Here is a 27,285-nt window from a genome sequence, read left to right on the forward strand (position 1 = left end):
TCTCCCACATGACACCTGTGGGATGTACTGATTGGACTATGGACTAAGGTTACCAGGGGGAGGGGGTTGGGTCACATATTGATATCTATGATTATGCGCGCTTTTGCCTCAAACCTCGCTTTGTTTAGCTACTATCGACTCATGACTAGTAAAAGTACTCTTAATTCTGAAAAATGGAGTTGAGTGGTTTCTTTCTTGGTTACTGAGTGAAGCAGCCTTGACATAGAGTATGGTAAAAGATGGCAGGATAATATATGCGAATCCTATCCCCTTTCTATTGGCATCAGTTGTTGCAGTTGCCATCTTGACATTTGGAGAGGATGCTCCTATAGGAGGCACAGCCTAAAAAATGGGATGGAGTAAAAAGAAGAGCCCTGTGGTCAGAAGGGACAGGGAATGGTCCCACAGTGGGACAGTGGGAGCTCTACCCATTGTTGACCTCATTTAGGGTCAATCAGAATTTTCACTCCGGAGGTTGCATTATATTTTCCAATACAAAGCCCTGTTTTCCCACTTGAATCCAGCTTCAACCTGTCTCAGCAGGAAGTTGGCAGCAAGATGGAGGTTCTGTTGCAAGGATATGTCTTTAACAAAGAAAACGCAAGATGGTCTACAGATGAGACCTAAAACACTGAGGAAGTGTGAATATCTAATGGAAATAGGACAGATGGGCGGGGGAAGCACATCGTATCTTTGTTGATCCTTGGGTTTGTTTTTTTATACCCAAGAACAAGGAAGGATCTATAAATAAAGAGCCTATAAAAGAAGCTGAGAACTTGCCTGGGGACTCAGTTGGTGAATTGGCTCAGTGGTTGAAACCTCCAAGATCCCAACCTTGAAGGCTTTAAGAGACGGGACATACAGTTGCAAACTAAACTTCACCTCGAAGTTAGGCTTTGTTCGTAAGCAATCTTTCTGGCCAAGAAACCTGAATATCTGCAGCCAAGAAATTAAAAGACGCTTGCTCCCAGGGAGGAAAGCTATGGCAAATCTAGACAGCATACTAAAAAGCAGAGACATCACCCTGCCAAGAAAAGTGCGTATAGTCAAGGCTATGGTTTCCCCAGTTGCAATGTATGGCTGTGAAAGTTGGACCAACTATGGTGCTGGAGAAGACTCCTGCGAGTCCCTTGGACTGCAAAATGATCAAACCAGTCAGTCCTAGAGGAGATCAACCCTGACTGCTCTTTAGAAGGCCAGATCCTGAAGATGAAACTCAAATACTTTGGCCACCTAATGAGAAGGATGGACTCACTGGAGAAGGGCCTAATGCTGGGAAAGACTGAGGGCAAAAGAAGAAGGGGACAACCGAGAATGAGGTGGCTGGATGGAGTCATTGAAGCAGTAGGCGTGAGCTTTAATGGACTCCAGAGGATGGTAGAGGACAGGAACGTTGTCCATGGGGTTGTGATGGGTTGGACACGACTTCGCAGCTAACAACTAACAACAACCTGAATATTTACAATGAATATAAGACTGCTGGAAGAATGAGTTCAGCCTGGCCATACCGCCATTTCCTGTTTTCCCAGCTCCTAATGTGCTTAGCTTCTGGACGGCATCTTCCTGCTACCCCAATATTTGTCCTAGGATTGCCTTGCTGCTTTTGAAACTTGATCTTGTTTGTGATCTCAGACAAAAAAAAACCCTGAGCAACACTGTAAGACTGAAGGCCAGTTTTGTTCTTGCGGCTTAATTTTACATTCTGGAAGTGTGACAGTATTTATCTGCAGAAAACCCTTTCCTCTTTTACTGGTCTACCCTGATCTGATTCTTCTTTAAGTCCCTTTGGGAAAGAGAAAGAGAAGGAGAAAACGGTGCTTGGGTTGGATCCAGGAATGAAATAAAAAAAGTTTGGTTGTTCCTTTGTTTTGGTTCTTGGGCTGACTGTCTGAACAAGTGAAATGGGATCAGTGCAGGAAAGCCTAGGATGAAGGTATTAAGTCATCACTGTGGATATGCACACATGGAAATTCAATGCCAATTTCATGGCTTGTATTTCTAATGCAGTATATACTCTACGAAGGGTTAATGATTTGTTCTGGGGTTTGAAGAGGCAAGTTAATTTTTTTTCTTTAATGCACATGCATACTCCCATATACACACATACACACACTTTGCTCAACTTCCTGACATGCCACAGATTAGACCTTAGAGAAAACCTCATCACCTCTAAGGCTTTGATTTGCATGTGGCAAGTTACAGGAAAACATCAAAGACCACAAGTACATTTTGAATTTCCTTTTAACTTTCCCCCATCGGACACATGTCTACCATATTATAAATTATACAAAGCAAAGCACACTGTGCTACTTAGAGGACGTCAAAATGTGTTTTTTTTTCCCCAAGCATCAACTGAATATTATCATTACTTTGAGTTCCAGGTTAACTATCAGTTGAAGGTTGCCAGCCTGGGAAATCTATCAACTGTGTAACAGACAAGATGAAATGGAAAACTTCACATATATCCAGCAGAAGGTAGTTCCAAAGAAGCTTCAACAAAAGTAGAGGAACTGGGGACTTGGCCTCAATCGGTTTCAGACTCTTTTGAGTTCTTGGTATATTTAAGACTAGTTGACCCCTGTTTAAATGGGTTCCAGTTATAATTTTCGTACAGGGTGCCAGGATTCATTAACATGAAGCAAAAAAAGAGCTGCTTTCGGAACAGGGATCTTGGATCTATTAACAAAGAAGGCTTCCTGAAGAACTTCTATCCATTGTCTGTCCTCACCTCCTTCCTGTCAGCCTCCATTGGACTTAAAGCAGATTACATTTCTAGCACATCTTAGTACCAGTTGTGATTCTCTCATTGGTTCATTCCTGGGCCAGAGATGCTGCAAAGGTAACAGCATCTCAACCTCCTTGGAATCAGGGGACCAAAAGTTCAGAACAGTGACTGATAACAGATCCACAAGAGTGAGACCCATCTTCTCTGGGTCAAGTTCTCCTTTACATCAAAAAGCTCAAGAATCAAGAATCAGGTTTGTTCATGAAAGTGCATTTGTTGCAGCAGATTGAGGTTTGCAATCTACTTACGAAAGACCAGGACTCGAGACCACGAAGGTGCGAGAGAAACAGTGTCAGCCTCTGCTTTGCTATCGCTTCGGTTGCCATGAAACAGGGAGGGAGGGCATGGTATTTGGGAGGGGTTACTCATTGTGCTGGAGGAAGGTTCTGGAGTTTACCGGCTGATCGGACTACGCATGCGTGGGTGTTCCCGCCAGGACTAACGGCACCGACATTCCATCTTCGTGATGCCTTTTGAAGTTATCTCACACCTGACACTTGGAAGAATTATGATTGGACTGGAACTGTGATGCCAAGGGGTGGGGAATGGGCTATTCTATATATCAATCACTTTCGCGCCTAAATAATCAGACTTCGCTTCACTATGCCTTTAATCATTCTTAATTAGTAAAAGTACACTTGATTTCCACACATGGAGTCTCGTGGTCTTTCTTTCCTAATTAATTAATGGAGAGGGGTTGACAAACAGGTTTATTTGATGCATCGAGTTCAGCGTGTTCACACACCAAAATCTGAACTGCCTAGGCTCTGCCCAGGATGCTACTTTTATGCCGTGTCCCACACTGTGCATTCTCAAGGCGTTTCCATACACGAGACAAGCATGACATTTGGAAAGGAGAAGTTCATTTTGGAATGTTACAGAGAAGTACATAGGAAAAATACAAAAAGAGAAGTTCTTAAGCTATCAGCTGTTTCACCTCTGTTCTATTTCTCGACCACGCCTGGCTTCCTGTGCCCCTCCTTTACAGCCTCTTGCCACACTGTTCCAGCACTATTTTTAATACTTTTTTTTATTATTAAATGTTTTATTCATTTTCATTTTCAATTTTGTACATTCACTTATATACTGGATATTTGCAATAATAATAATATAATAGTAAGAAAAGAAAAACCCCAACCTAAACACAACTCATAAACCCAACCTATCGCTTTCATACACCCCTTCTTCTCCCCCTCCAACTTTCCTTTCTCCCTCCAACGATCACCCCTCCTACTTCCCTTTCCCCTCCTATCTTCCTTTCTCGCCTTCCTCACCCTCCTTCCCCTCTCAACCTCCTTACATTCCCCTCTTCCTCCCTCCTTACTTCTCCCTCTTCCTTTCCTCTACTTCTCACTATGGTGCATTTCTCTATTCCTTAATCTATTCAGTTACGCTAAAAAGAAAAAAGAAAGGAAAAAAGCAAAAAGAAAAAAAAAGAGAAAAATAAAAAGAAAATATAAGGATCAACAGTATACAAGTGTATTCTTCTTATTCTATATATTGAAACTATATCTCCACCCGCCCACCCACCCCCAATGAACCCCCCTCCCTAACCCCCTCCGACTTCCCAGGTCCCACACCCGGCACAGTTCAGTACCATTCACCTTCAAAATATCTTATTAACAATAATAATGAAAATAAAATAAAAAGAACACTCCGAAAAAGAAAAAAAAAGAAAAAACGAAAAAGTAAATTAAAAAAAAATTTAAAAATCTTTTGCATTATGCTCAGCCTCCCATCATTCTTAAAATTTAAACAGTGTGAATCATTCCATTTATATTTTGTCCTCGTCCCTTACTTCTTTGATATTTACCCCATCTTCCTGTAGACTCTCCAGATAGCCTTTCTTAACCTTATATTCAAATATTAGTTTATACAAAAATCAATTTATCTTCAAATACAGAGCAGTCTAATCATACTTTCGCTACTCATCTTCCTACCCTTCGTTTCACGTCTCCATTCCTCCCAAGCCCAAATTGCATAAGATTAGGATCTCGCTCTTCACTTTAAAATCCTGAGCTTTTTATGTTATACTTCAAGCATGTAAATCCGTAAAATGTGTGCCCAAAATCCATACCAATTCATTCAATCCCAAGATCCCTTCATCAATAGCCCGCTCCACCTTCCTTTCTGCCCCACTCCTCCCAACTCCATTCATCCCAAACCGCAATTCAAATAAATCTTAGTCCCCGCTTTCCTCACAGAAAACACTTCATGCGCAGTTTGGATTGAGATTCAAATAAGTCTTGTAAAAGTCCCGTATAATATCTGTCTAGAATAAGCAATGCTTCTTTCCATTCCTCATCAGTACACAGCTTTACCATTTCATACCAAACAGAAATCCTAAAGTTTTAATCAGTCCAAAAGCTTAGAAAGTATTTTAAAGACATCGCTGGATCTATATTCTTTACTCTTCTGCCCTTTCGGAAAGAGAAGGCAACCCTCTGCCTTATAACCACGTGTCCCGCTGCTTTGAAAATATGACTGAATCCTCAGTTTCCGCTCTTCTGCCTCTCCAGTAGGGGGAGAACAACTCCCTCCTTCTTGTAACCAAGTGACTTGCTGCTTGTCTTTCCTTCACCTTGTCCTTCCGCGTTTCCGAGTGAGTCAAGAAGCCCCGCCTTCAGAGTTTTATAATAAAAGTCCCGAGCTTCCAAAACAGAATTAATACGAAATCTTTGATTTTCAAATGTAACTGTGATTCCAACTGGAGCTTCCCATTTATACTGTATTTGACGATTTCTAAGTTCTTGGGTTAAAAAAGTATAGCCTCTCCTTGCTTGCAGCATCTGGAGCGGGATTTCTTTAAAGACAAACAAATCATGGCCATCGATTCGGAGCCTGTTATTGTAAAACTTTTGAGTGATCGCATTTCTGGATTCTCTTGTGAAAAAGTATATAATTATGTCTCTTGGAAGCTGTCGTTGCTCTGCTACACGCGAATTCTGGCGATAGATTTTTCGAATATTCCAATCAAAATTGAGTCCCGGACCTCCCACCGCTTGGCTGAAAGCTTCTACAAACGTCTGTTTCAAGTTCTCTCCTTTCTTTTCGGGCAGTCCTCTGACTCTTATTGCAGACGCCTTTCTGTTATAATTTATCATTGTAAGTTGTGTTCGAGTATCTCTAATCTCTTGTTGTAATGCTTGGATATTAGAAGTCAAATTAAAATTAGCCCCCTCCAAAGTTTCCAGTTTAGTCTCCATTTCTTCGATATAATCTGTCAAAGTAGACGTAACTTCAAACATATCCGCCTTTATTTGGGCAATTTTAGTCTGTATTTTATCGCATAAATCCAGCACAAATTCTTTAATTTCTTGTTTAAAGTCATTAATTATTTGAAAGAAAAGCTCCTGTGTCAAGGAATCTCCAGTAGGTGGTGTAGGAGACAAAGGCAGCGATTTACTAACAAGTTCTTTAAGCACATGCAGGGGGGATTTTTTTGCCTGCTTAGACCTGGGAGGCATTATAGATAAAAGCTGAGAATAAACAGATAAACAGTGTCTTCAGCTGGTCAGTTCTCAATAAATTATTTGTAGATTTTGCTTGTTAATGAGTAGCAGTCTCCGGGGAGATAAAGCCGGTTAATTACGTCATCAACACCAACACAGTAAAAACGCCATTTTGTATCCCAATTGCACAGAGAAGTTTCAAAGGAAAAACAAGGCTGGTGTTTAGATAGTTATAAAAAAAAACATCACAGGAGTGAGACCCGCTCGTGTTAGCTTAAGTTGCTTTAAACAATTTATCATTGTCCTGAGTGGGGGGGTCGCCTGTCTAGGGCTGCAAAAAGGCAGCTGCGAGGAACTGGCTGGAGATAAGAGCTCAGTTACGCTGGATCTCTTCTCCGTTCGCAGCCCAAAAAAAAAGAAAGGGGGCTGTGAACTACGAATAAATCCTAGCACCTGAGCTTCTGCCTGCCCCTTTCTGCCAGAAAGGGGTGATATCTATTGATCTTAATTAGATATACAGACCAGAACTCTGAGAGGGGCTCCGTTGAGCTCCTTCGGCGACAGGCTCCTCCCACAGGAAGTCCACTATTTTTAATACTTATGAGGAAGTGAGAAGTCAAAGTTGGAAGCTAAAAGTCAAAGTTGGAACTCCAGTACACCAGAGTGAAATGTCAGCTAATATAAATTTATAATATTCAGCATATTAGGATTTATAGTGTTCAGCATATTAGGATCTCCTAACCTGGCCAGCCACTGGTGGGTTTACCTGTGCACCCCCTCCTGCATCACATTTATGATGTGATTTCAATGATTATTTTAAAAAATCTGGATAATAGAAAAAAGTGCCCCTTTGGTGTAACCATAGAGTAAGACAATTGTAACTGTGCTTGCATATGCCTCAAAGGAAATTGGAAGCTTCTTCCTATTCATTTTTTTTTCCTTTCAGTACATTTGCCTTTTTAAAATTATTATTATTATTTATTAGATTGTGTTGGTTTTTAGGTTCTTTGTAAAACTTTTAATAAAAATGTATGTAAGAATCAAGTAGTTTTGCACACAAGGGGTAAAACCAGCTATCACTTTTAAGTAAGAGAACATTTTTTTTTAATGTGAAAGAATATACACCTATGTTGTAACATTTCCACTAGTCACTTCTGTATTGAGTTGCATAAAAGCGATTCTCCTAGGCACTGAAAGAAGGGAAGATGCATTATTTATACAGGTAAAACAAAGTAGTACTTTGGCATGGCCATATCAATATTTCCTAGCTGAGTATTTTTCTGTCCGGGAGAGAGCAGAATGAATCCTAAGGAAATAAATTCCCACTTTGCTCACCTGTTCATCAGTTAGAAGCAAGAACCGTCGGTTACAGATGTCTCTGAAGACCTCTTTAGGCACGAGATTTGTTTTTGTGCTATCCGCGTTTTTAAACTCCTGTTCAATGGCTTGGAAGCGGGCGCTCACTACCTCCTGTATGCGGGCCAAAACCTCTTGATTGGATAGATCCCAGCAAGCAAATCGAGTCTGCTCTCTTTCTGCCTGGTTAGAATGTATAAGAGAAAGTAATTTCAAAGGGATCCAATGCCTCTTAAAGATCATGCAGGAATCCTGCCCCCAATAGTGTCACCAAGGCCAACTTGGACTTTATGCACCATATGATTTTGTTGACGGTATATCAGGAAATGCCAGGGGAAAGGGCAAGAGGTCAAGAATAAGGGGGGGTCATGCCTGTATTTAAACTATGAAGCAAGGTTACTATTTGCCTTAAAACACACCCAACTTTTGAGCATAAGGAAAATTCTGGGTAATTGAATTCTGCAAAGGTAATTTCACTCAGCCTTTCTCCAAGCTGGGTCAGGAAAAAAAATGGGAAATAGTCATGATTTATCCTGGTCTAAGACCATAATAAACTTAGTTACTTACTTAGATCCATGGTAATGCCCATCCACGCAGTAGATTTAAAGGAGGGAATAATACAAAGGAAGGAATTTGACCAAGTGTTTAGAAAATTCCCAGAGAAAGTCAGTCAAAACAATAAAACAAGCTTACTGCACAGTTCTCGCCCACTTACATAATAATCATACATGCAGGAAAACCTGCCGAATTTGGAAATAGAAAAAAGAAGGCTTGGTCGGTACACAACTGTGGTGGCCCATTTCAAGCACTGAATAAAATCTTCATACACATATATAGTATATGAACTCCAATGACTCGACATCCTATACGGGACCAAAGGTTTAGTCTTCGGAGCTGTTGGACTCCGTTGGAGCCCATCCTCTGGGAACTTCTCTCTAGCAGTGTGTGTGCTTTCGGCTACTCTGTGTGTGGTATTTATGTGGTGCCCGTTGTGTGTGTAGCTTTTTAGAGACCTGCAATATAAACCTGTACTTGGTTTTATTTGTACTAAATCCTGGGAAAGAGAAAGTCTTTACCCTGATGGAACTTGGATACGTTCAATGTATAGATCTGGGTACAAAATGTTCAGAAACCACATGTATACCATGTCACTCATTGGATGGAAACAATAAGAGCCAAGGTGGCACAGTGGTTAGAGTGCAGTATTGCAGGCCACTTCAGCTGACTGCTCGTTGCAGTTCGGCGGTTCAAATCTCACCGGCTCAAGGTTGACTCAGCCTTCCATCCTTCCAAGGTGGGTAAAATGAGGACCCAGACTGTGGGGGCAATATGCTGACCCTGTAAACCACTTAGAGAGGGCTGAAAGCCCTATGAAGCTGTATAATAACCGCTATTGCTAACAATGTTGTCGTATTATTATAACATACCTTTACTGACCATGCTGAAGTTGAGCAACACTGCTTTAAGGAGTCCTTAGACGTGGAGGAGGAGGATTTTTGTTATGATACAAAACTCTTTGGAATACCTTTTCCTCCCGGAAATCAACTGTGCCACAATTTAGGCACTTATTAAAAAGGTTTTTATTTGCCTCAGCATTTGAGGGATGAATTGAGTTCCTTGACTGCACCCTCTATGCATCTTATGGTTTGTCAGGTATGTGTTTTAAAGCTTTATATTTTATTGGGACTTTAATTCAATATACTGCCCAAAGCTATATTGGTAAATAGGTAGTATACAACTTCTGTTCTATGACGTGCATATAAAACCAATTCTGTGGCTCAGTGGACTCATCTCAAGATGGCTGACCTCACAGGTATGCAGTATACATTTTGGGTCTAGATCAGTGTTTCTCAACCTTGGCAACCTTAAGTCCTGTGGACTTCAACTCCCAGAACCCCCCAGCCAGCACAGCTGGCTGGGGAATTCTGGGAGTTGAAGTCCATAGGACTTAAGGTCGCCCAGGTTGAGAAACACTGGTCTAGATAAACCAAGGAGCAAAGCTTAGCCTTGGGCCTGTGTATGTGTACACACCAGGAGTATTACAATCATCTTTCAAATTACATCCGCGTTCATGGTAAGGATATCTCTCCGAAAGTCTGTTTTTTTTTTTTTTTTCAGTCATTGGCGTTTATCCGGTCTCCTAAGATCTTTAATTTCAAATAAGTCTTACCTTTTGACTACCAGATCTGATTTATCCCCACACCATTCCCTCTTTCAACTGCTCTGGAATTCTGGAAAGTGAATATTCTGACAACTGGTTTAAAAGAGTTGGCTGGTAGACATCAGTTTAGGCTCCATGAAGCCATGATACGTGGCTAAAATGGGGAAGGGAGTATTTTGGGGGTGGGGGGAGGAAGGGCGGGGAGAACCATCCAACCAATAAATCACTGCTTTTCATCTCTTCCTTTCGATCGCGTTTGGTTTTCGGAGACTGACTGTAGTTTTCTTGGCAAGGTTTTTTGGGAATAGCTTGCTACGGCCCCCTTTCTAGGGGCCGAGAGAAAGTCACTGGCTCAAGATTACCCAGGTGGCTTTATGCCTAAGGCAGGACTAGAACTCAGGGTCTCCCAGTTTCTAGTCTGATGCCTTCACTATTACACTGTACCTGTTGTCTAAATCATAACTACGATCCAACAATTAACAGAGTCTTTTGGGAAATGACAGACTCTTCTTCATGGGGACATGTTTAGCTGGATCCTGGATGGCCATAGAGAGGGGAGGTGGAAATGGTGAGCTTCTGCACTGGGTTGGATTAGAGCAGTGTTTCTTAAAGAGTTGCCTAGGACACATTCCCTCTTTCAACTGGCTTTACAGACCAATGGAGGGCAGCGGGGGGGGGGGGGGGAGGGAGGATCGTTCGGCACAAGTGGCCGGCAAGCACACACACACACACACACACAGCTCCGTTTGTGCAAGTGGCATCACACGTGCCCGCTGTTCACACGCATGGAGCGTGCGTGCACATGCTTGCCCACTGTTCGTGCATGTGGGAACGTGTGCACATGCGCTCTCCTGCTGTTTCTGGGAGTCCTCTAAGACCCTCTCAGGAGTCTGCAACGAAATTATTTGCCAGCCTAAAAAAATAATACATTATTAAAACCCTATCAAATAATGATGAGATGCAGAACCAGCAGCAAATACATCAGTTTTAATTTTTAATACTTTAAATACTGGTAGTCCTTGACTTACAAGAATTGAGCCCAGAATTGATGGGGCTGAGAAATTTGTTAAGTGAGTTTTGCTCCATTTTACGACTTTTCTTGCCCTGGTTGTTAAGTGACTCACTGCAGTTGTTAAATTAGTAACACGGCTGTTAAGTGAATCTGGGTTCCCCATTGACTTTGCTGATCAGAAGGTTGCAAAAGATGATCACATGACCCTGGGACACTGCAACCGTCCTAAATATGAACCAGTTGTCAAGCTGGTAAATCACATGACCCTGGGGATGCCACATAAGTCATAAGTGTGAAAAAATGGTCATAAGTCGTTTATTCTGTTGTAAATTCGAATGGTCACTAAATGAACTGAGCCCTAGTGTTATTTCCAATTTTGGGGCACTTGGCGTCAAAGTCCCAGTTGCAAGAGGACAAGTTCCTGGAGACAGGGAATGTGTCCATCTCTTGCATGCAAGCCCAGCAAAGCACCCGATTTGGTATTGCAAAAATAAAATATGATGGATTAATTTGCATATGATACTAAGCTGGAAGGAATAGTTAACACCCTAAAAGATAGGCTCAAGATCCATCTGGATCTTGACCAGAGGTGAGTTCCTACCAATTTGCACCTATTCGGTAGAACCGGTTCGTCAAATCTACCGAACCAGTTAGAAGAGGTTCCACCAGTGGATCCGGAAAGCAGGCCACACCTACAGAAGAGGTTCCAAAATTTTATGAAACCCACCACTGGTCCTTGGATATGATTATTCTACACTATCATGCTCATATTTATAAAACTCAGTGCCTCTGTGAAAGGTAAGGATGACTACTGCGTTTGTGGTGCAATCAGAACATTGCGTGTGTTGAAGTTGTTTTAACGCAAACCAAAGATGCCTTTTAAAAAACAAGTTTACATCCTATTCTTATGCATGCCAGTGCTGTGTGTGTGAGGTAATTTAAGGTGGTTCTGACAGGTGTCGTCGGCATCTTCATATCCGGTCACATGGGTGGCAAGCCACTCCCATCCGGTCACATGGGTGGCAAGCCACTCCCACAAAGGAGGCCACACCCACAGAGTAGGTTCGAACAATTTTTGAAACCCACCACTGATCTTGACAGACTTGAACACTGGGCCCTATGTAACAAAATGAAATTCAATGTAGAGAAAAGTAAAGTCCTACACTTAGGTAAGAAAAACCAAAAGGACACATACACATGGGTGAGACCAGGCTTAATAGCCGTGACTGTGAGGGGGATCTTGGAGTCTTAGTGGACAACCAGCTAAATATGAGCTAATAGTGTGCAGCAGCAGCCAAAAAAGCCAATGCAATCCTAAATTGCATTAACAGAGGGATACAATCAAGACCAAGTGAGGTACTAATACCACGCTATAAGGCCTTAGTAAGAGCACACCTAGAGTACTGCATTCAGTTTTGGTCACCACACTATAAAAAAAGATGTTGAGACTTTGCAGGAACTGGACATGTCTAGTCTAGTGAAGAGAAGGGAAGACATGATAGCAATATTCCAATATTTGAGGAGCCGACACACAGAGGAAGGGGTCAAGCTATTTTCCAAAGCACCTGAAGGCCAGAAAAGGAATAATGGATGGAAACTGACCAAGGAGAGATTCAACCTAGAAATAAGGAGGAACTTTCTGACACTGAGAACAATCAACCCATGGAACAGAAGTTGCCTTCGGAAGTTGTGGGAGCTTTATCACTGGAGGTTTTGAAGAAGAGATTGGACTGCCATTTGTCAGAAATGGTGTAGGGTCTCCTGCTTGAGCGGGGTGGGGGGTTGGACTAGATGACCTATAAGGTCCCTTCCAACTCTGTTAATCTGTAAGAGGTTTCTGCCTGGATCCAGCAGGGTCACTCTCATGTTCTTAGACAGTCACCCAGGTTATTGAGTTAAATATATTTCTTGAAGTATTGTATTTTCTCTGTATTTATTTAAAAGGAAGTTTTGGTTTTCCCCTTTAAATGGGACTGCATCAAAAATATACCCCCAAAAAGTCAGACTAGATTCTACCTAATCTTTTTTCAGATGATGTTCCTTTTCAGTTCAAGGTCGTATTCTTCTGAAGTGAATACAGTATTTGCAAAATCAGTCCCTATGCATAAATGGATTTCCCCCATGGATTATTCTTTTAAATTTAAAAATGTATGCTTCAAAATGCTAAAAAAATTGATAGCAGCATCACCATTCTTATCCTCTTCCAGTGTCTGCCCCACTGCTGAGGAAGGAAGTTTTGGCTGGTTCTGCCTTCTTGAAGGGCACAACCAATTCTTTGCAAGTTATTATCTTGTGTGGAAAGGTTCAAATTCAGTGAGGGGGGGGACTTTTAGGAATTAGGAGAATTTAATGAAGAATCAAAACTTGCTTACCATCGCAGCTTAGAGATACTGCAGCAAAGTTCCCCGGCATTTTAGGGAACTCCACAATGTCAGTTCTGTGGTAGCAGAAAATAAAAAGTCCCTTTTTGTTGTTTGTTGGATTACAATACCCATAATTCCAAGCCAGTGGGATCAATGCCTGAGGTTTGCTAGGCATGACTTATAAAACATCAAATTGAAGAAGAATGCGTTAGGAATTATGAAAAATGTACAGGTTAACTTTATATCAGAGGTGGGTTCCTGCCAGTTCGCACCAGTTCGGTAGAACCGATTCATCAAATCTACCGAACCGGTTAGAAGAGGTTCCACCAGTGGACCCGGAAAGCAGGCCACACCTACAGAAGAGGTTCCAAAATTTTTGAAACCCACCACTGTCATACACAGACAGACAGACAGACAGACAGACAGACAGACAGACACAAAGAGAGAAAGAGAAAGAAAGGAAGAAAGAAAAAAGAAAAAAAGAAAAAGTGTGAGAGAGAGATGAAAGAAAAAAAGGAAAAAGGGACAGAGAGACAAAAGGAAGGAGAGAGAGAGAGAGAGAAAGAAAGAAAGAAAGAAAGAAAGAAAGAAAGAAAGAAAGAAAGAAAGAAAGAAAGAAAGAAAACACATGGCCGGCAAGCCACTCCCACCAGGTCACATGGCCAGCAAGCCACTCCCACAAAGGAGGCCACACCCACAGAGTAGGTTTGAAATTTTTTTGAAACCCACCGCTGCTTTATATCCCATTTTTCTCAAGACAAGAGTATATTTCATTTCATCTTTACAACAACCAAATGGGCCAAAATGGCCATAGCAATCCAACAGCTGATGGTGGACTTGCACTGCCTTTTCCTGGCTAGAAATCCAAGACCTCCCAACCAGTGGTGGGAGTCAGCCAGTTCGCACCACTTCGGGAGAACCGGTTGTTAACTTTCCGAGCAAGTTTGGTGAACTGGTTGTTGGAAGAAATCATTAAGGCAGAGAACCGGTTGTTAAATTATTTGAATCCCACCACTGCTCCCAACCAATTATTTAATTAATTCAAGCTAGATTGAACCCTCATTTTATAGTTCTCTTATTTCCAAGAGATTTTTGAGCCTTGGCCACGCTAATATCCAATCATTATATGGTTCCCTGTTGTGTTAAAAAGACGCCTGTGTCTAGCTTCCTTTGGTAACTTCACACCTTGCTTGAAAAGTAAATACATGTAAAAAGTGCAAATATACTAGAAACACTTTGGAAGTAATTAAAACCAAAATGAATTCAAAAGCACCATGACATTAAAACACTAATTAATACGCAATCTAATTTGACCACTTTGCACAGATATTATAGGTAGACAGAAAATACTCTGTGCTTTTGCAAGTCATCCTCCGATTGAGCCTCATACAAAATGGAAGCTAATGGAAAATAATGCTGAGCATTCAAAAAGAAAATAAAAGGCATGAGGGTGATGGGGAGGGCAACTGGTTCATATTTATGACCGTTGCTGTGTCCCAAGGTAGTCCTTGACTTATGACCACAACTGAGCCCCAAATTTATATTGCTAAGTGAGAAAGTTGTTAAGTGAGTTTTGCCCCATTTTACAAACTTTCTTGCCACAACTGTTAAGTGAATTACTGCACTTATTAAATTAAGCTGTTAAGTGAGTCTTGCTTCCCCCTTAACTTTGCTTGTCAGAAGGTTGCAAAAAGGGAATCCTGTGACCCCCCCAGGACACGTCATAAATGTGACTCAGTTGCCAAGCATTGAAATGTTGATCACATGATCATGGCGATGCGGCAATGGTCATAAAGTGTGAAAAATGGTCAGACGTCACTTTTTTCAGTGCCGTTCTAAGGTTGAACGTCACTAAATGAACTGTTGCAAGTCGAGGACTGCCTGTATTTTCACGGTGGGAACAGAGGGTAAGAAAATTGTCCTCAAACCAGGACTGTGACAAGAGCCGGTCATCAAGCAGATTCATTCCAATGAGGCAGCAAGGTAGATAGCAGGATATTTTCCACGTGGAATTGCGCCACCAAATTTTTAGATGTTGTTTTTAAAATGTGTTTCTCTGTAGGTAGGAAGTGAACATGCCAGAAAGGCATTTTAGCATAGCTCTGTCCTTAGTATGCTTCCCCCCACCCTAAAAGGAGATGTTTTCTGCTGAGAAAATAGCACTCCCTCCTATTCAATAAGAGCTTTTGTTATTTATGCTAATTCGTGTTAATGGCTATGGAACGGGAATATTTATCTCATCCTCCCCATAACTCAATTCTACCAAGTTCTCCCAAATCAGATCAACAGCAAAAATGTCTGAATAATCATATCAAAAGCCGAAAAGGGCTATTCTTTCCCTCTTCTGTTAGGCAACAGACTTTTCATTAAAATATTATTTAAGAATCACCCTGGAGATGATGAACTTCCTTTTATTGCACTGAATGTAATTCCCTGTTTCATATGTGTCACTGCGATGTACGTTTTTTTTTAAAAAAATGATTATATACTTCTTTGTTTTTAGTCCCAAATTATGTATTTGGGAAATTCTTTGCTGCTCAAAATCAGTAGACTGAAGCAGCCAATAAGCCTTGTTAATAAATAAATAAAAATTCAAATAAGTACATTCTGTTTGGATTTGGCTGAATTCTGGATCATTAAGCTAAAAAAAAGTCATATAGAGTATACTAGGATAGTGGTGGGATTCAAAAAATTTTTACTACCATTTCTGTGGGCATGGCATGGCTTGGTGGGCGTGGCATGGCTTGGTGGGTGTGGCATGGCTTGGTGGGCATGGCAGGGGAAGGATACTGTAAAATCTCCATTCCCACCCCACTCCAGGAGAAGGATACTGCAAAATCCCCATTTCCTCCCAATCAGCTGGGACTCAGGAGGCAGAGAATAGATGGGGGCGGAGCCAGTCAGAGGTGGTATTTACCAGTTGTTGTTGTTGTTATTATTGTTATTATTATTTATTTATTTATTTATTTATTTGTCTTGTATGCCGCCCACTCCCAAAGGACTCCGGGCGGCTCACAATAGACAAGGGAAAGGGAAATAACTAGACAAAGACAACACTTTAAAAAAATGCAACATTCACAGTTTCCGTGGGGCTGGATGTTTCACAAGCCCCCTGGCCTGCTGGAACAGCTAGGACTTGGTGGCTTTGCGGAAGGCCGGGAGGGTAGTAAGGGTCCGGATCTCCACGGGGAGGTCATTCCAGAGGGCTGGAGCTGCAACAGAGAAGGCTCTCCCCCAGGGAGTTGCCAGCCGACATTGGCTGGTGGATGGAATCCGGAGGAGACCTAACCTGTGAGATCTAATCGGTCTATGGGAGGTAATCGGCAGGAGGCAGTCTCTCAGGTACCCAAGTCCGATGCCATGTAGGGCTTTATAGGTAGCAACCAGCACCTTGAAGCGGATCCGGAGACTAATGGGTAGCCAGTGCAGCTCGCAGAGGATAGGTGTGACATGGGTGTACCTGGGTGCACCCACAATCGCTCGCGCCGCTGCGTTCTGGACTAACTGAAGTCTTTGAACACTCTTCAAGGGCAGCCCCATGTAGAGCGAACTTCTCCAAACTACTCAAAATTTCCGCTACCAGTTCTCCAGAAGTGGTCAGAACCTGCTAAATACCACCTCTGATATACCGCAGGAAGACTGCTTTATGCCTTCCTGAACAGAATCCTTTCCAGATCTTATGACTTTCAGCAATATCAGCTTCGGGCAAAATGGTTGGTATTGGAAGGAAGTAGAATCTCTAGTCTGGATGAAATCTACTTGATCTAGTCAGTTTTGTTCTGACATGTGAACCTTGGCCATAAAGCTTAATCAATATAACCTTTGTCATGAATTACTTGAAATTACTTTATCATGTTCCAAATGTTTAAGGAGCTTCATTAAAAATTCACTCAAGGACAATACACTGTTCACCAACTACTTATGGACGTTAAAGAAAAAAGTATAAATAACTTTTTTTTAAAAATCACTCAAGGAGAGTTGGGCTCCTTGTAACCAACTGGATATCCCCATGTTGCAATACTGTGTTTCCCCAAAAATAAGACAGGGTCTTATTTTCTTTCTACCCCCCCCTCCCCCTGAAATAAGTGCTCGGCCTTATTTTCAGGGAAGTCTTATTATTTTTGAGGTGCAAGAAGCAGCGAGTGTGGTCATCTCATGGCTGCTGCAGTGTTGCAATATTTTTGGGGAGGGCTTATTTTCGTGGGAGGGCTTATTTTAGCGCATACGCTCAAAAGCTTGAAGTAAGGCCATATTTTCGGGGAGGTCTTATTATTTTTGAGGTGCAGGGGTTGGCGAGCGTGGTCACCTCAGGGCTGCTGCTGTGTTGCAATATTTTCAGGGACGGCTTATTTTGGGGGAAGGGATTATTTTAGCGCATGCGCTCAAAAGCCCGAAATAAGCATTCAGCCTTATTTTCGGGGAAGTCTTATTATTTTTGAGGTGCAGGAGGTGGTGAGCGTGGTCACCTCAGGGCTGCTGCTGTGTTGCAATATTTTCAGGGAGGGCTTATTTTAGCGCATGCGCTCAAAAGCCTGATTGAGCTTATTATCCAGGGAGGTCTTATTTTTGGGAAAACAGGGTAATAAAGAAGTTGCCCTTGTGTTATTCTGGGATGTTTCCTTGACTTCCCCCTCCAGTCCTTGATAGTTTTTTAGGATCAGCCAAAATAAGCTATACTGCTGTAGCCTCAGGTAGCATATTTGTCAGATGAAAGAACAGCTGATTTCTACAAGTATAGGAAGCAAAGAGTTTTTATTGGTTTATTGGTTTTGCTTTAATGTACAGAACATTTCTTGAGGTTCGTGGTGTAATTCAGAAGTGGTGGGAAACTTATTCTTCCCTTAGATGAAGAATTCTGAAAGGATGTCTGAGTGCTAGCCTGTGTAGGGTTAATTTCTCATGTAATTAGGAAAGAAATAGAGCTAAAACTTATAATTTTTTTTTAAAAAAACACTCCATTAATGGAAACTTGACAACTGTTGGGTTGTTGTTTCAAAGATATTTGCCTACCTAATTAGTGAAATAGAATGACCATAAGGTAAAGGTAAAGGTTCCCCTTGCACATTTGTGCTAGTCGTTCCCGACTCTAGGGGGCGGTGCTCATCTCCGTTTCAAAGCCCAAGAGCCAGCGCTGTCTGAAGACGTCTCCGTGGTCATGTGGCCGGCATGACTAAACGCTGAAGACGCACGGAACGCTGTTACTTTCCCACCAAAGGTGGTTCCTATTTGTCTACTTACATTGTTGCATACTTTCGAACTGCTAGATTGGGAGAAGCTGGGACAAGTAATGGGAGCTCACTCCGTTATGCGGCGCTAGGGATTCGAACTGTCGACCTTTCTGATCGACAAGCTCAGCATTTTAGCCACTGAGCCACCATGTCCCTCAGAATGACCATCAGTGGGCAAAAATCAGTGGGAGCAACATCCTGCTGGCTTTTCCTGGGAGAGAATGTTGGAAATGTCAATCACATGAGCATGGCTGACTGTGGCAGCACAGAGGCATAACATCACTGATCAAATAACATTCCCAAATTTCCATCCCATAGGAGTCGAGGGTCCCTGATTTGAGATGTAAGTTAGCCCATCTGACGTACGTTGATTCAAACATGGTTGCCCTCTCTGATACAATTTCGCTCAATTGAAGGTTACAAATGATCAAAAAATAGCAAGAGTTTTAGTAGTATATGCTACTACTAAATAAACTAAACACTACTACATATAGTAAGTATGTTCAGGTTTTCTAGGCTTAGAAGTAGAGTGGCCTTTGGTGGGGGTGAGAAGTTGTATAGTCTTTCAGTATGCAGGAAATCACTCAAGTGAATGAAATAAGTAACAATTATCCCTGTTTTAAAGAGATTGGAATGGGGAAGAAGTCCAGAGACCGGTTTCCCTTTGATGGGAATAAATTTCTACTTGTCCTCCAAATAGTCCAGGGGAAGAATAGGTCTCCACATGCATTAATAGGAAGATTTCCCCTGAACATACTCAAACATACAGATAATGTAACCTGGATCAGTCCCCTCCCATCCAGACAAATTGCATCCCATTTATTTAAACCCGGGAATGCTTGATAACATTTAAGGACACCCCCCTTATGCTTTGGATTGGAAAGGCTGAACAGAGGAGATTCAATAGGGAATAAATGGGGAATAATGCTTTTGCAAGGGTCAGTTTTGCTTCTTGATCTGGCCTTGTGAGTTCAAGCCATTTGGAAACAGTCCAACATTGTTCATTTCTCAAATGAACAATGCATCCCTATTGCAAAATAAAGCTGTTTCCTCCCCAGTTGCTTCCAACTGTTCTTCCCTCCCACGTACAGTAGAAGTGACTGACATTCTTACCTCCGAGAGGAAGTTGAATTTTTGCAGAAAATGTTTCCAGTCAATGGCGTGTTCGCCACGAAGTCGCTGCAGTTTCAGAAGATGGCTAAACTGCTTCTCTGAAAGTGTGAAGCAGAAATGATGCAGCACCTGCCGAAACTCAAGGGTTGAAACTGTCCCAGTATGGTCCTTATCAAAAGCAGAGAAGGCCTGTGGGGAAGAAACAAGCAAAGTAGCTAAAAATAAGCTGGTTTGGGACAATCTTATTCCTCTAGCAGAAAAGCTCATGCAGAATGTTACGAATAAGAGGGAGCACGCAACCTGTTCTTTCCTTCAACAAATATGCAACACATCAAATCGTGCAAAGAACCCTGTGAATTCTCATCCCAGCACTTTATGAGCTGACTTAACAGCCTCTTCTCCCTGCAGGATTATTTCGCCTGGTGGGAGGGGGCGGTGGCTGTTTACAACAGTTGCCTATAGCAACCCACTCAGCCGGAGAGCACTGGGCAAAGATGGAGAGAGCTTCGAACAGCAGAACAGCTGGGGAACTTTCCTGCACACATTTCTATACATGTGTGAATTAAACATCCATTCAATTTGGACATCACATTGATTTAGATTAACATTAACTACCTGTCAATGACTACTTCAGCTTCAACCACAATACACACAGGCAAACAACAGATAAAAAAAACAAGGTAAACCGCTCCAAACTCGATTGCAGAAAATACAACTTCAGCAACAGAGTGGTCAGTGCCTGGAATGCTCTACCCGACTCTGTTGTTACATCCTCAAACCCCCATAATGTTAACCTTAAACTGTCTAGTGTAGACCTCACCCCTTTTCTAAGAGGTCCGTAAGGGGGCGTGTATAAGCACACCAGCGTGCCTACCGTCCCTGTCCTACTGTCCCCATTTATTTGTACTCATTTCCTGTGTTCATGGCCATGTTTACTTATATCTGCTATCTCTTACATTTTTGACAAACTAACTAACTAACTAACTAACTAACTAACTAACTAACTAACTAACTAACTAACATAACTAAATAACTAAATAACTAAATAACTAAATAACTAAATAACTAAATAACTAAATAACTAAATAACTAAATAACTAAATAACTAAATAACTAAATAACTAAATAACTAAATAACTAAATAACTAAATAACTAAATAACTAAATAACTAAACAAACAGTCTGTGAGCACTAGCCTCCAAGCAGGTGTATAGGCCTGTGCAACGAAACTTGTGTCCGTGGATAAAGGCAAGTATATGAGTCCCAGACTAAGGTAGCAGGATCCAATCTGAGTTGGTCAGAGGTTTAGTCTTCCGAGCTTTCGGATTGTCTTGGAGCCCATCCTCAGAGAGCTTCTCTCTCACCAGAAAGGGTGGCTTGGGCCCACTCTAACATGCAGCCCTTTGGGTGCCAATGGAATAGCAAGATAATTTGCTCGATGGTGCGTGGCATGTCAAAGCTACACGAGCTTCCCTCAGCCTTCTCTCCCAACAATGGCTGAAGTGCTTTCAGGCCAGAGGTGTCATTCAGCAGGTTCTGACTAGTCCTGGGGAACAGTAGCAGAAATTTTGAGTAGTTCAGAGAACCGGTAAATACCACCTCTGGCTGGCCCTGCACCCATCTATTCTCTGACTCCCGAGTCCCAGCTGACCCGGAGGAAATGGGGATTTCGCAGTAACCTTCCCCTGAAGTGGGGAGAGAATGGAGATTTTACAATATCCTTCCCCTGCCACACCCACTAAGCCATACCCACCAAGCCATGCCATACCCACCAAGCCATGCCATGCCCACCAAGCCACACCCACAGAACTGGTAGTAAAAAATTTTGAATCCCACCACTGTTTCAGGCCATGCAGAGCTGGCACAATGCTGCAGGATTCCTATGTGCTGAAGTGCTCAAGTCTGGAAGGTCTTTGGCATGAAACACCCGCATTTGTTGAAACTGGCTGTTTTGCCTGGCACCACTTCAGCTTCCACTTTTCAACCTCCTTGCGAGGAACTTATTGAAGAAGACCTTTGCCTGGAGGAGAATGCCACACAACCCCATACCCTATTTGAGGGCCTCTAAATGAATCTTGGTTGAAGCAAGTCCCCTTTGAAAACCCGCACGGCCCTAATAGCCATATACATACAATATATACACCGTGGGGACCAGGGGTGGGTTTCAACTGGTCCGCGGCGGTCTGCGCGGACCAGTTGGTCGGTGAACCCGGAAGTAAGTAACCTCCGGGAACGGCGAAGGGCCCACCCACCCGCCTGCGCTCCTTACCAGTCTTTGAAGGCTTCTGCGCTTCCACGCAGGCGCATGGCACATACAGCGCCTGCGCGATTCTCCGCGAGCAGCTGGAGCATCGGGAAGGCACTAAGACGCATGTGTGAACTGCGCATGTGCACGAGGACGCCGCCAGCCCTGTTCCAACCATACCGGTTGGAACGGGAGGAGCAACCCACCACTGGTGGGGACTTAGACAAATATTACGGTGTTAAACCAATTACTGAATTGTTCTGTTGCTTAAAAATAAACAACCCTGCATGACAATAAACAAGAACAAAAGGGATATCGCTGTGGGAGTTTATTGTAGACCATCCAGGCAAACAAGGCCTTCCTATGCCAGTGACTTAAGTAGAGGATGGGGGGAAACTGTAAAACTGCTGGGGGCAATATGCTGACTCTGTAAACCGCTTAGAGAGGGCAGTAAAGCACTGTGAAGCGATATATAAGTCTAAGTGCTATTGCCAATGTTAATAAAGTAGCTGATATACTATGCTTGATATACCATATTTTTTGGAGTATGACGCACCTTTTTCCCTCAAAAAGAGGCTGAAAATCTGGGTGCGTCTTATACACTGAATACAGCATTTTTGGCCTCCTGAAACCCCGCCCCATTCACCAAATGGCCATGCAGAGCCTGTAGGAGGCTTCCAGAGAGCTCCTGGGGGCTGGGGAGGGCAGAAATGTGTGAAAAATGGACCAATTTCTGCTCAATTTTGCCCCCCCCCAGCCCCCAGGAGTACTCTATAAGCCTCCTAAAGGCTATGCATGCATTTTTTTTTGACAAAAAATGGGCCTGTTTTTGTAAAAAATGGGCCCATTTTTGCTCATTTGGAGGGGGGCTCACACACACCCCAGGAGCACTCTGCAAGCCCCCGAAATACTATTCATGCCTTTTTGGGGGGGGGGGGGGGATGGGCCCATTTTCATGAAAAATGGGCTGTTTTGGGGAGGTTTGCAGTGCAAAAACTTTTTTTAATTTGCCTCTTCAAACCTTGGTGTCTTAAACTCCGGTGTGTCTTATACTCTGAAAAATACGGTACTATGCTTCTGCCTTCTAATGGGGCCACAATGCATTCTTTGTCTTATGGTTTTCAGATTCTATGATATCTTGTAACAAAGGGAAGAAAATATTCCAGATTTTCCAGACAGGTTCTATCCATTTCTTGACTTATGACCAAGTGCAAAACACACAGCATCCCTTCACCGAACTAAGAGAAATGTCACCACGTTTTAATTTTGGGTTCAACATGATACAATCTGAATTAGAAACTAGTTCTCTTCCCCACCCCCAATCGATTTTCATGAACTGGGAAGCTTGGCAGTGAAATGGCTCAACAGGATCAGAACATCAGAAGCACCACAAATTTAGGCCTTGAGCTCAAGTTATTACTCTAACAACTGTTTAGAAGTAATGTGAGTTTTCATAGTATGGTCTTGTCTCCCTGGGTGGTCTTCCCCAAGGAAAGCAGATATGAATATCCCTTTTGTCCAGGATTAAGTGGGGAGTTTCATGTCTGAGAAGGTACATGTTCCGACCTAGGCTTCCCGATACAGTAAAAAGCACACGATTAGTCCTCAAAACCCTCTTTTTATGTCAAAGGCTGTGGATTATCTTCACAGCCCCATAATGAGTCCCAAATAATTGTAAAAGAGTCCTACAGGAGGCTGCCAAAATCTTTTGGGATAAGGCTGATAAGCACCCACCTTTATCTTCCTTGAAACGCTGCCAAAGACTTAACTGGCAGCTAGTTTGGCAAGGCCACACGGAGCAAAGAGTCAAAAAGGAGCTTCAGAATTTAAATCAAACAGAACGAACTAAGTTGCTTCCTGCAAAGGCTCACGTGCCTTTGCTCCTCTTTTATGTCCTATGGGAGGGGCCACACCTCCAAGCCTTACTCCAGAGTTGTCCTTTCTGTTCTTGCCTCCTGGCAGCTCTGAGCATACGCGCACTTGGAACAGAGGGAGCCTGTTTCTCTGCCTCGCTGCAGAGCTTCTGGAGGCTCCGGAGGCAGCACATAACTCCCAGATGGCCCTGGCCCCCTCTCTGCCTCCGACGCAGAGCCCTCGTCCCGAGCCTTCCCCAGACTCCAGGACTGGCCCATGTTCCTCCCCAACCTCCTCACTATCCAACTTTCCTGCCAGCTTCACTGGCCACCAACGGACCACAACTACCATCCTGCGATAGGGTGAGAAATAAGTTTAAGTTTAAATTTTATTTTATTTATAGGCCGCCCAATCCCGGAGGACTCTGGGCGGCTTACAAAAGGGGAAAGAAAGGAAATAAAATAAAATAAAAATAAAATAAGACAAGTTAAAAACAACACAAATACATTCATTTCAGTCGGGGCTGGACCTCAACAATGAGGTCAACAGCCCCAGGCCTGCTGGAAAAGCCAGGTCTTGACAGCTTTTCTGAAGGCCATGAGAGTGGGTGAGGTCTGGATTTCTGGGGGTAGTTCGTTCCAAAGGGTCGGGGCAGCCACAGAGAAGGCTCTCCTCCAGGGAGTTGCCAGCCGACATTGTCTGGCTGACGGCATCTGAAGGAGGCCAACTCTGTGGGATGTTACCGGCCATTGGGAGGAATGTGGCAGTAGGCGCTCTCGCAGGTATGCTGGTCCTAAGCCATGTAGGGCTTTAAAGGTAATAACCAACCAAATAGACATACTTCCTTAGATACAACAGAAACCAGAAACGTGGCACACTTTTTTGGCACCATTTCTGGAATCTTTTTATGCATTGCCCCGGCCCAATTTTCTATGTGCCTGGCGTCTCCTGGAAACACAAGTTGGGTCACCAAATTTTCTCTTTCTCCACGTGGCCATGGATGGGGAGCATTGAAGCAATTGCACAATACTCACCTTGTACAGCAAATCAGAAGAATCCGTAACCATCTGTTTTATTTTAGCCATAGCTTCATCTATGCTGAGTTGCACAAAGCTGATGGGCGGTATGGGGGGTACCGTGTGTTTTTTCTTGTATCTGAATGCTGCGCGGTCATCAATAAGTCTTAGGAAATCAAAATATGAGAGCTTGTTCTCGTGTATATTAATTCCTAAACTGAAGAGGGAAAAATAAGACTGAAGATTTGTTTCCTAAACATTATTTCTAAACGAATCGTTAATAATGCAGTATCAGTTTTGATACAGTTTGAGGGCTGCAACATGGCTAGCTAGCGCTGGCAGTCATGTTTATCTCTTGCCTGCCAGCTGAAGGCTGCACTTTTGTTTTTGTTTTTCTTAGCGCTCAGCTACAATACTAGGAAATAAGCAATTATCTATTTGCATACATTTGATCTGATTGTTTAGCTTTTGAATTTCTGTCTTGCATATCTCCTGGAACTGGATGCTGGATAAAAATCACCACTTACTCTGGTGCAAGCTGACACTGCGTTAACTCCTCTCTCTAAGCTCTCTAGTCACTCTGACCCTCTCTCTGGACTGGAACCATAACCTGTCAAGAGTTTTAGCAGCGTGACTATTATTATCAACCCAGGAGCAATACAGAGCACATAGCACACAGAGCTTCTATACAATTAATAGTGGTTTATATACTCAGACATCCACATGGAGATAAATTCCTTACCACTCACCTCCGACTCAAGGAGAGAAAATGAGATACGTGACAAGAGAGAGGGACGTCACCTATATATATAGACACCTGATTTAATCATCTTACAGTCATTGCATCAGCTTCCAGTTTACAGCTTACAACCTTTCATCAGCTGGCAGCTATTAAATCCTAATTACCTGACAAAATCCTAGGGACAACGAAAAGAACTGAATCTAAACTTAAGTACCTATAGTATCTCAGTGACTAATGGCTGGATCCAAAGATACACTCATTAAACTGAGAGCCAGTGTGGTGTAGGGCAATGTTTCTTAACTTCAGCCACTTTAAGATGTGCTGTTTTCAATTCCTAGAATTCCCCATGCTGGCTGAGGAATTCTGGGAGTTGAGGTCTGCACATCTTTGTGGCTGAGGTTGAGAAAAACTGGTCTAGGGGCTAAGATGCTGGGTTAGAAACCAAGAAGCTATGAGTTTTAGTCCCCCCCCCCCCCCGTTTGGCATGAATGCTGACTGGGAGACACTCAACCAGTTGGGCAAGGCGCCCCATTCTTGAACTGCGAAATCCAAGAAGTGCAAGCCACCATAATAGATAGGAAATCTATCTAAGATACATGATCCTGAAACAGGCTTTCTGTGAATTGGTGGACTTAATTAATACACAGATGGGACACCATCTGTGGGGAATCCCAGAACTTTAGGCTAGAGGTGAAAAAATAACTTCCAAGTGATGCCCCTACCTTTGTGGGGTTATCATGTACTCTCCTGGAAGCAGACTTGATTTAAGGGCATCATCACTCAAGATTGATGTCACTTCTTCCTTTAGGCTATATTGATTGCACCCAGAGGTGGGCTGCTGGGGTTCACAGAAACCCTCAAATTCCACTCCTGGCTGGCCATGCCCACCCCTCCCCTCCCCGGAGTCCCCATGCAGCCCGTTTTGGATGCAGGAAAGTGCAGAGTGTGAGTGGAGGCTCAGGGAGGGCGAAAAATGGGCCTACCAGAAGTTTTGGAAGGCCAGAAACAGGCCCGTTTTCAGCCTTCAGAGGGCCTCTGGGGCCCTTTTCGCCCTCCTAGAGGCTCAAGGAAAGTCTCTGGAGCCTGGGGAGGGCAAAAATCCCCCCCCCATGATGCATGAGGCTGACTAGGCCACGCCCGCCATGGCCACGCCCATCCAGCAACTGGGCAGAGAACCCTTTGCTAAATTTTTTGAAGCCCATCCCTGACTGCACCGATAAGCAATCCAACAGCATATTTTTGTTTGTTTGGTTTTCACTGAAGGATAGTTGCAGAGCATTCTTTCAACAACAACAAAAAATGATCATTGCCAGAATGGCATATTAGATGGGTGGGAAAACTATTGCCAGAAATGTCCCCCCCCCAAAAAAAAAGATAAAAGCAGCAGAATGCAGAGCCCCAATATTAGCAGTTCTGTGCCCCATAGCCCTTTAGAGAGCATTGTGTTTGCCTCTTGCAGCTGCAATGCTTACCATGGGCCCGTGTCAAATACTAGAGAAACAGTGGGAAAGGAAATAATCAACACACTTCAGTGGGAGGAATAAATTGCCAAGTCGGTATTAACATAATCTGCTCTATTATTTAAGGCAGGGTAGTGGAGTGAAAAGGCTCTTTTCGGTCTAGAAAGGACTAGTTTACAAAAAAAAAATTACAATGAATGGAAGTATTTATCATCAAAAAGTCTTTGAGGAATAAGAGCAGGCAGCAAAAATTCTTATTACAAGCTTAATTCAAAGGAGCATAATCACTCGATTTAAGGTAAAGTGAAAAGATTTTGTTTAGGCTTGGCTTCTCTTTCCAGTCATCTTTCTAAAAGCAGAATAAAAGATACTTCTTTGGAATTTCACTCCTTTGGGAGTGAAATTTGCCTGAATCTCATATTCTTGAATAATTTATGCCGTTTTAAGCCTACTTTAGCATAGAAAGGTAAGTATATTTTACTTTTAACAGCTCCTTTG

General features: G+C 42.8%; 1 protein-coding gene across 1 annotated transcript in view; it reads right to left on the reverse strand.

The window, feature by feature from the left end:
- EFCAB6 (EF-hand calcium binding domain 6) overlaps positions 1-27,285 on the reverse strand; it is a 144,411-nt gene that overhangs the window by 13,126 nt on the left and 104,000 nt on the right. The window contains exons 23-25 of the mRNA XM_032222120.1: positions 24,604-24,802; positions 19,471-19,659; positions 7,573-7,776 (exon numbers count right to left, since the gene is read on the reverse strand). Of these exons, the coding sequence (XP_032078011.1) occupies positions 7,573-7,776; positions 19,471-19,659; positions 24,604-24,802 (592 nt within the window). The remainder of the gene's footprint in view (positions 1-7,572; positions 7,777-19,470; positions 19,660-24,603; positions 24,803-27,285) is intronic.

This window comes from Thamnophis elegans, chromosome 7 (genome assembly GCF_009769535.1).
Source record: "Thamnophis elegans isolate rThaEle1 chromosome 7, rThaEle1.pri, whole genome shotgun sequence".
Taxonomy (NCBI): Eukaryota; Metazoa; Chordata; class Lepidosauria; order Squamata; family Colubridae; genus Thamnophis; species Thamnophis elegans.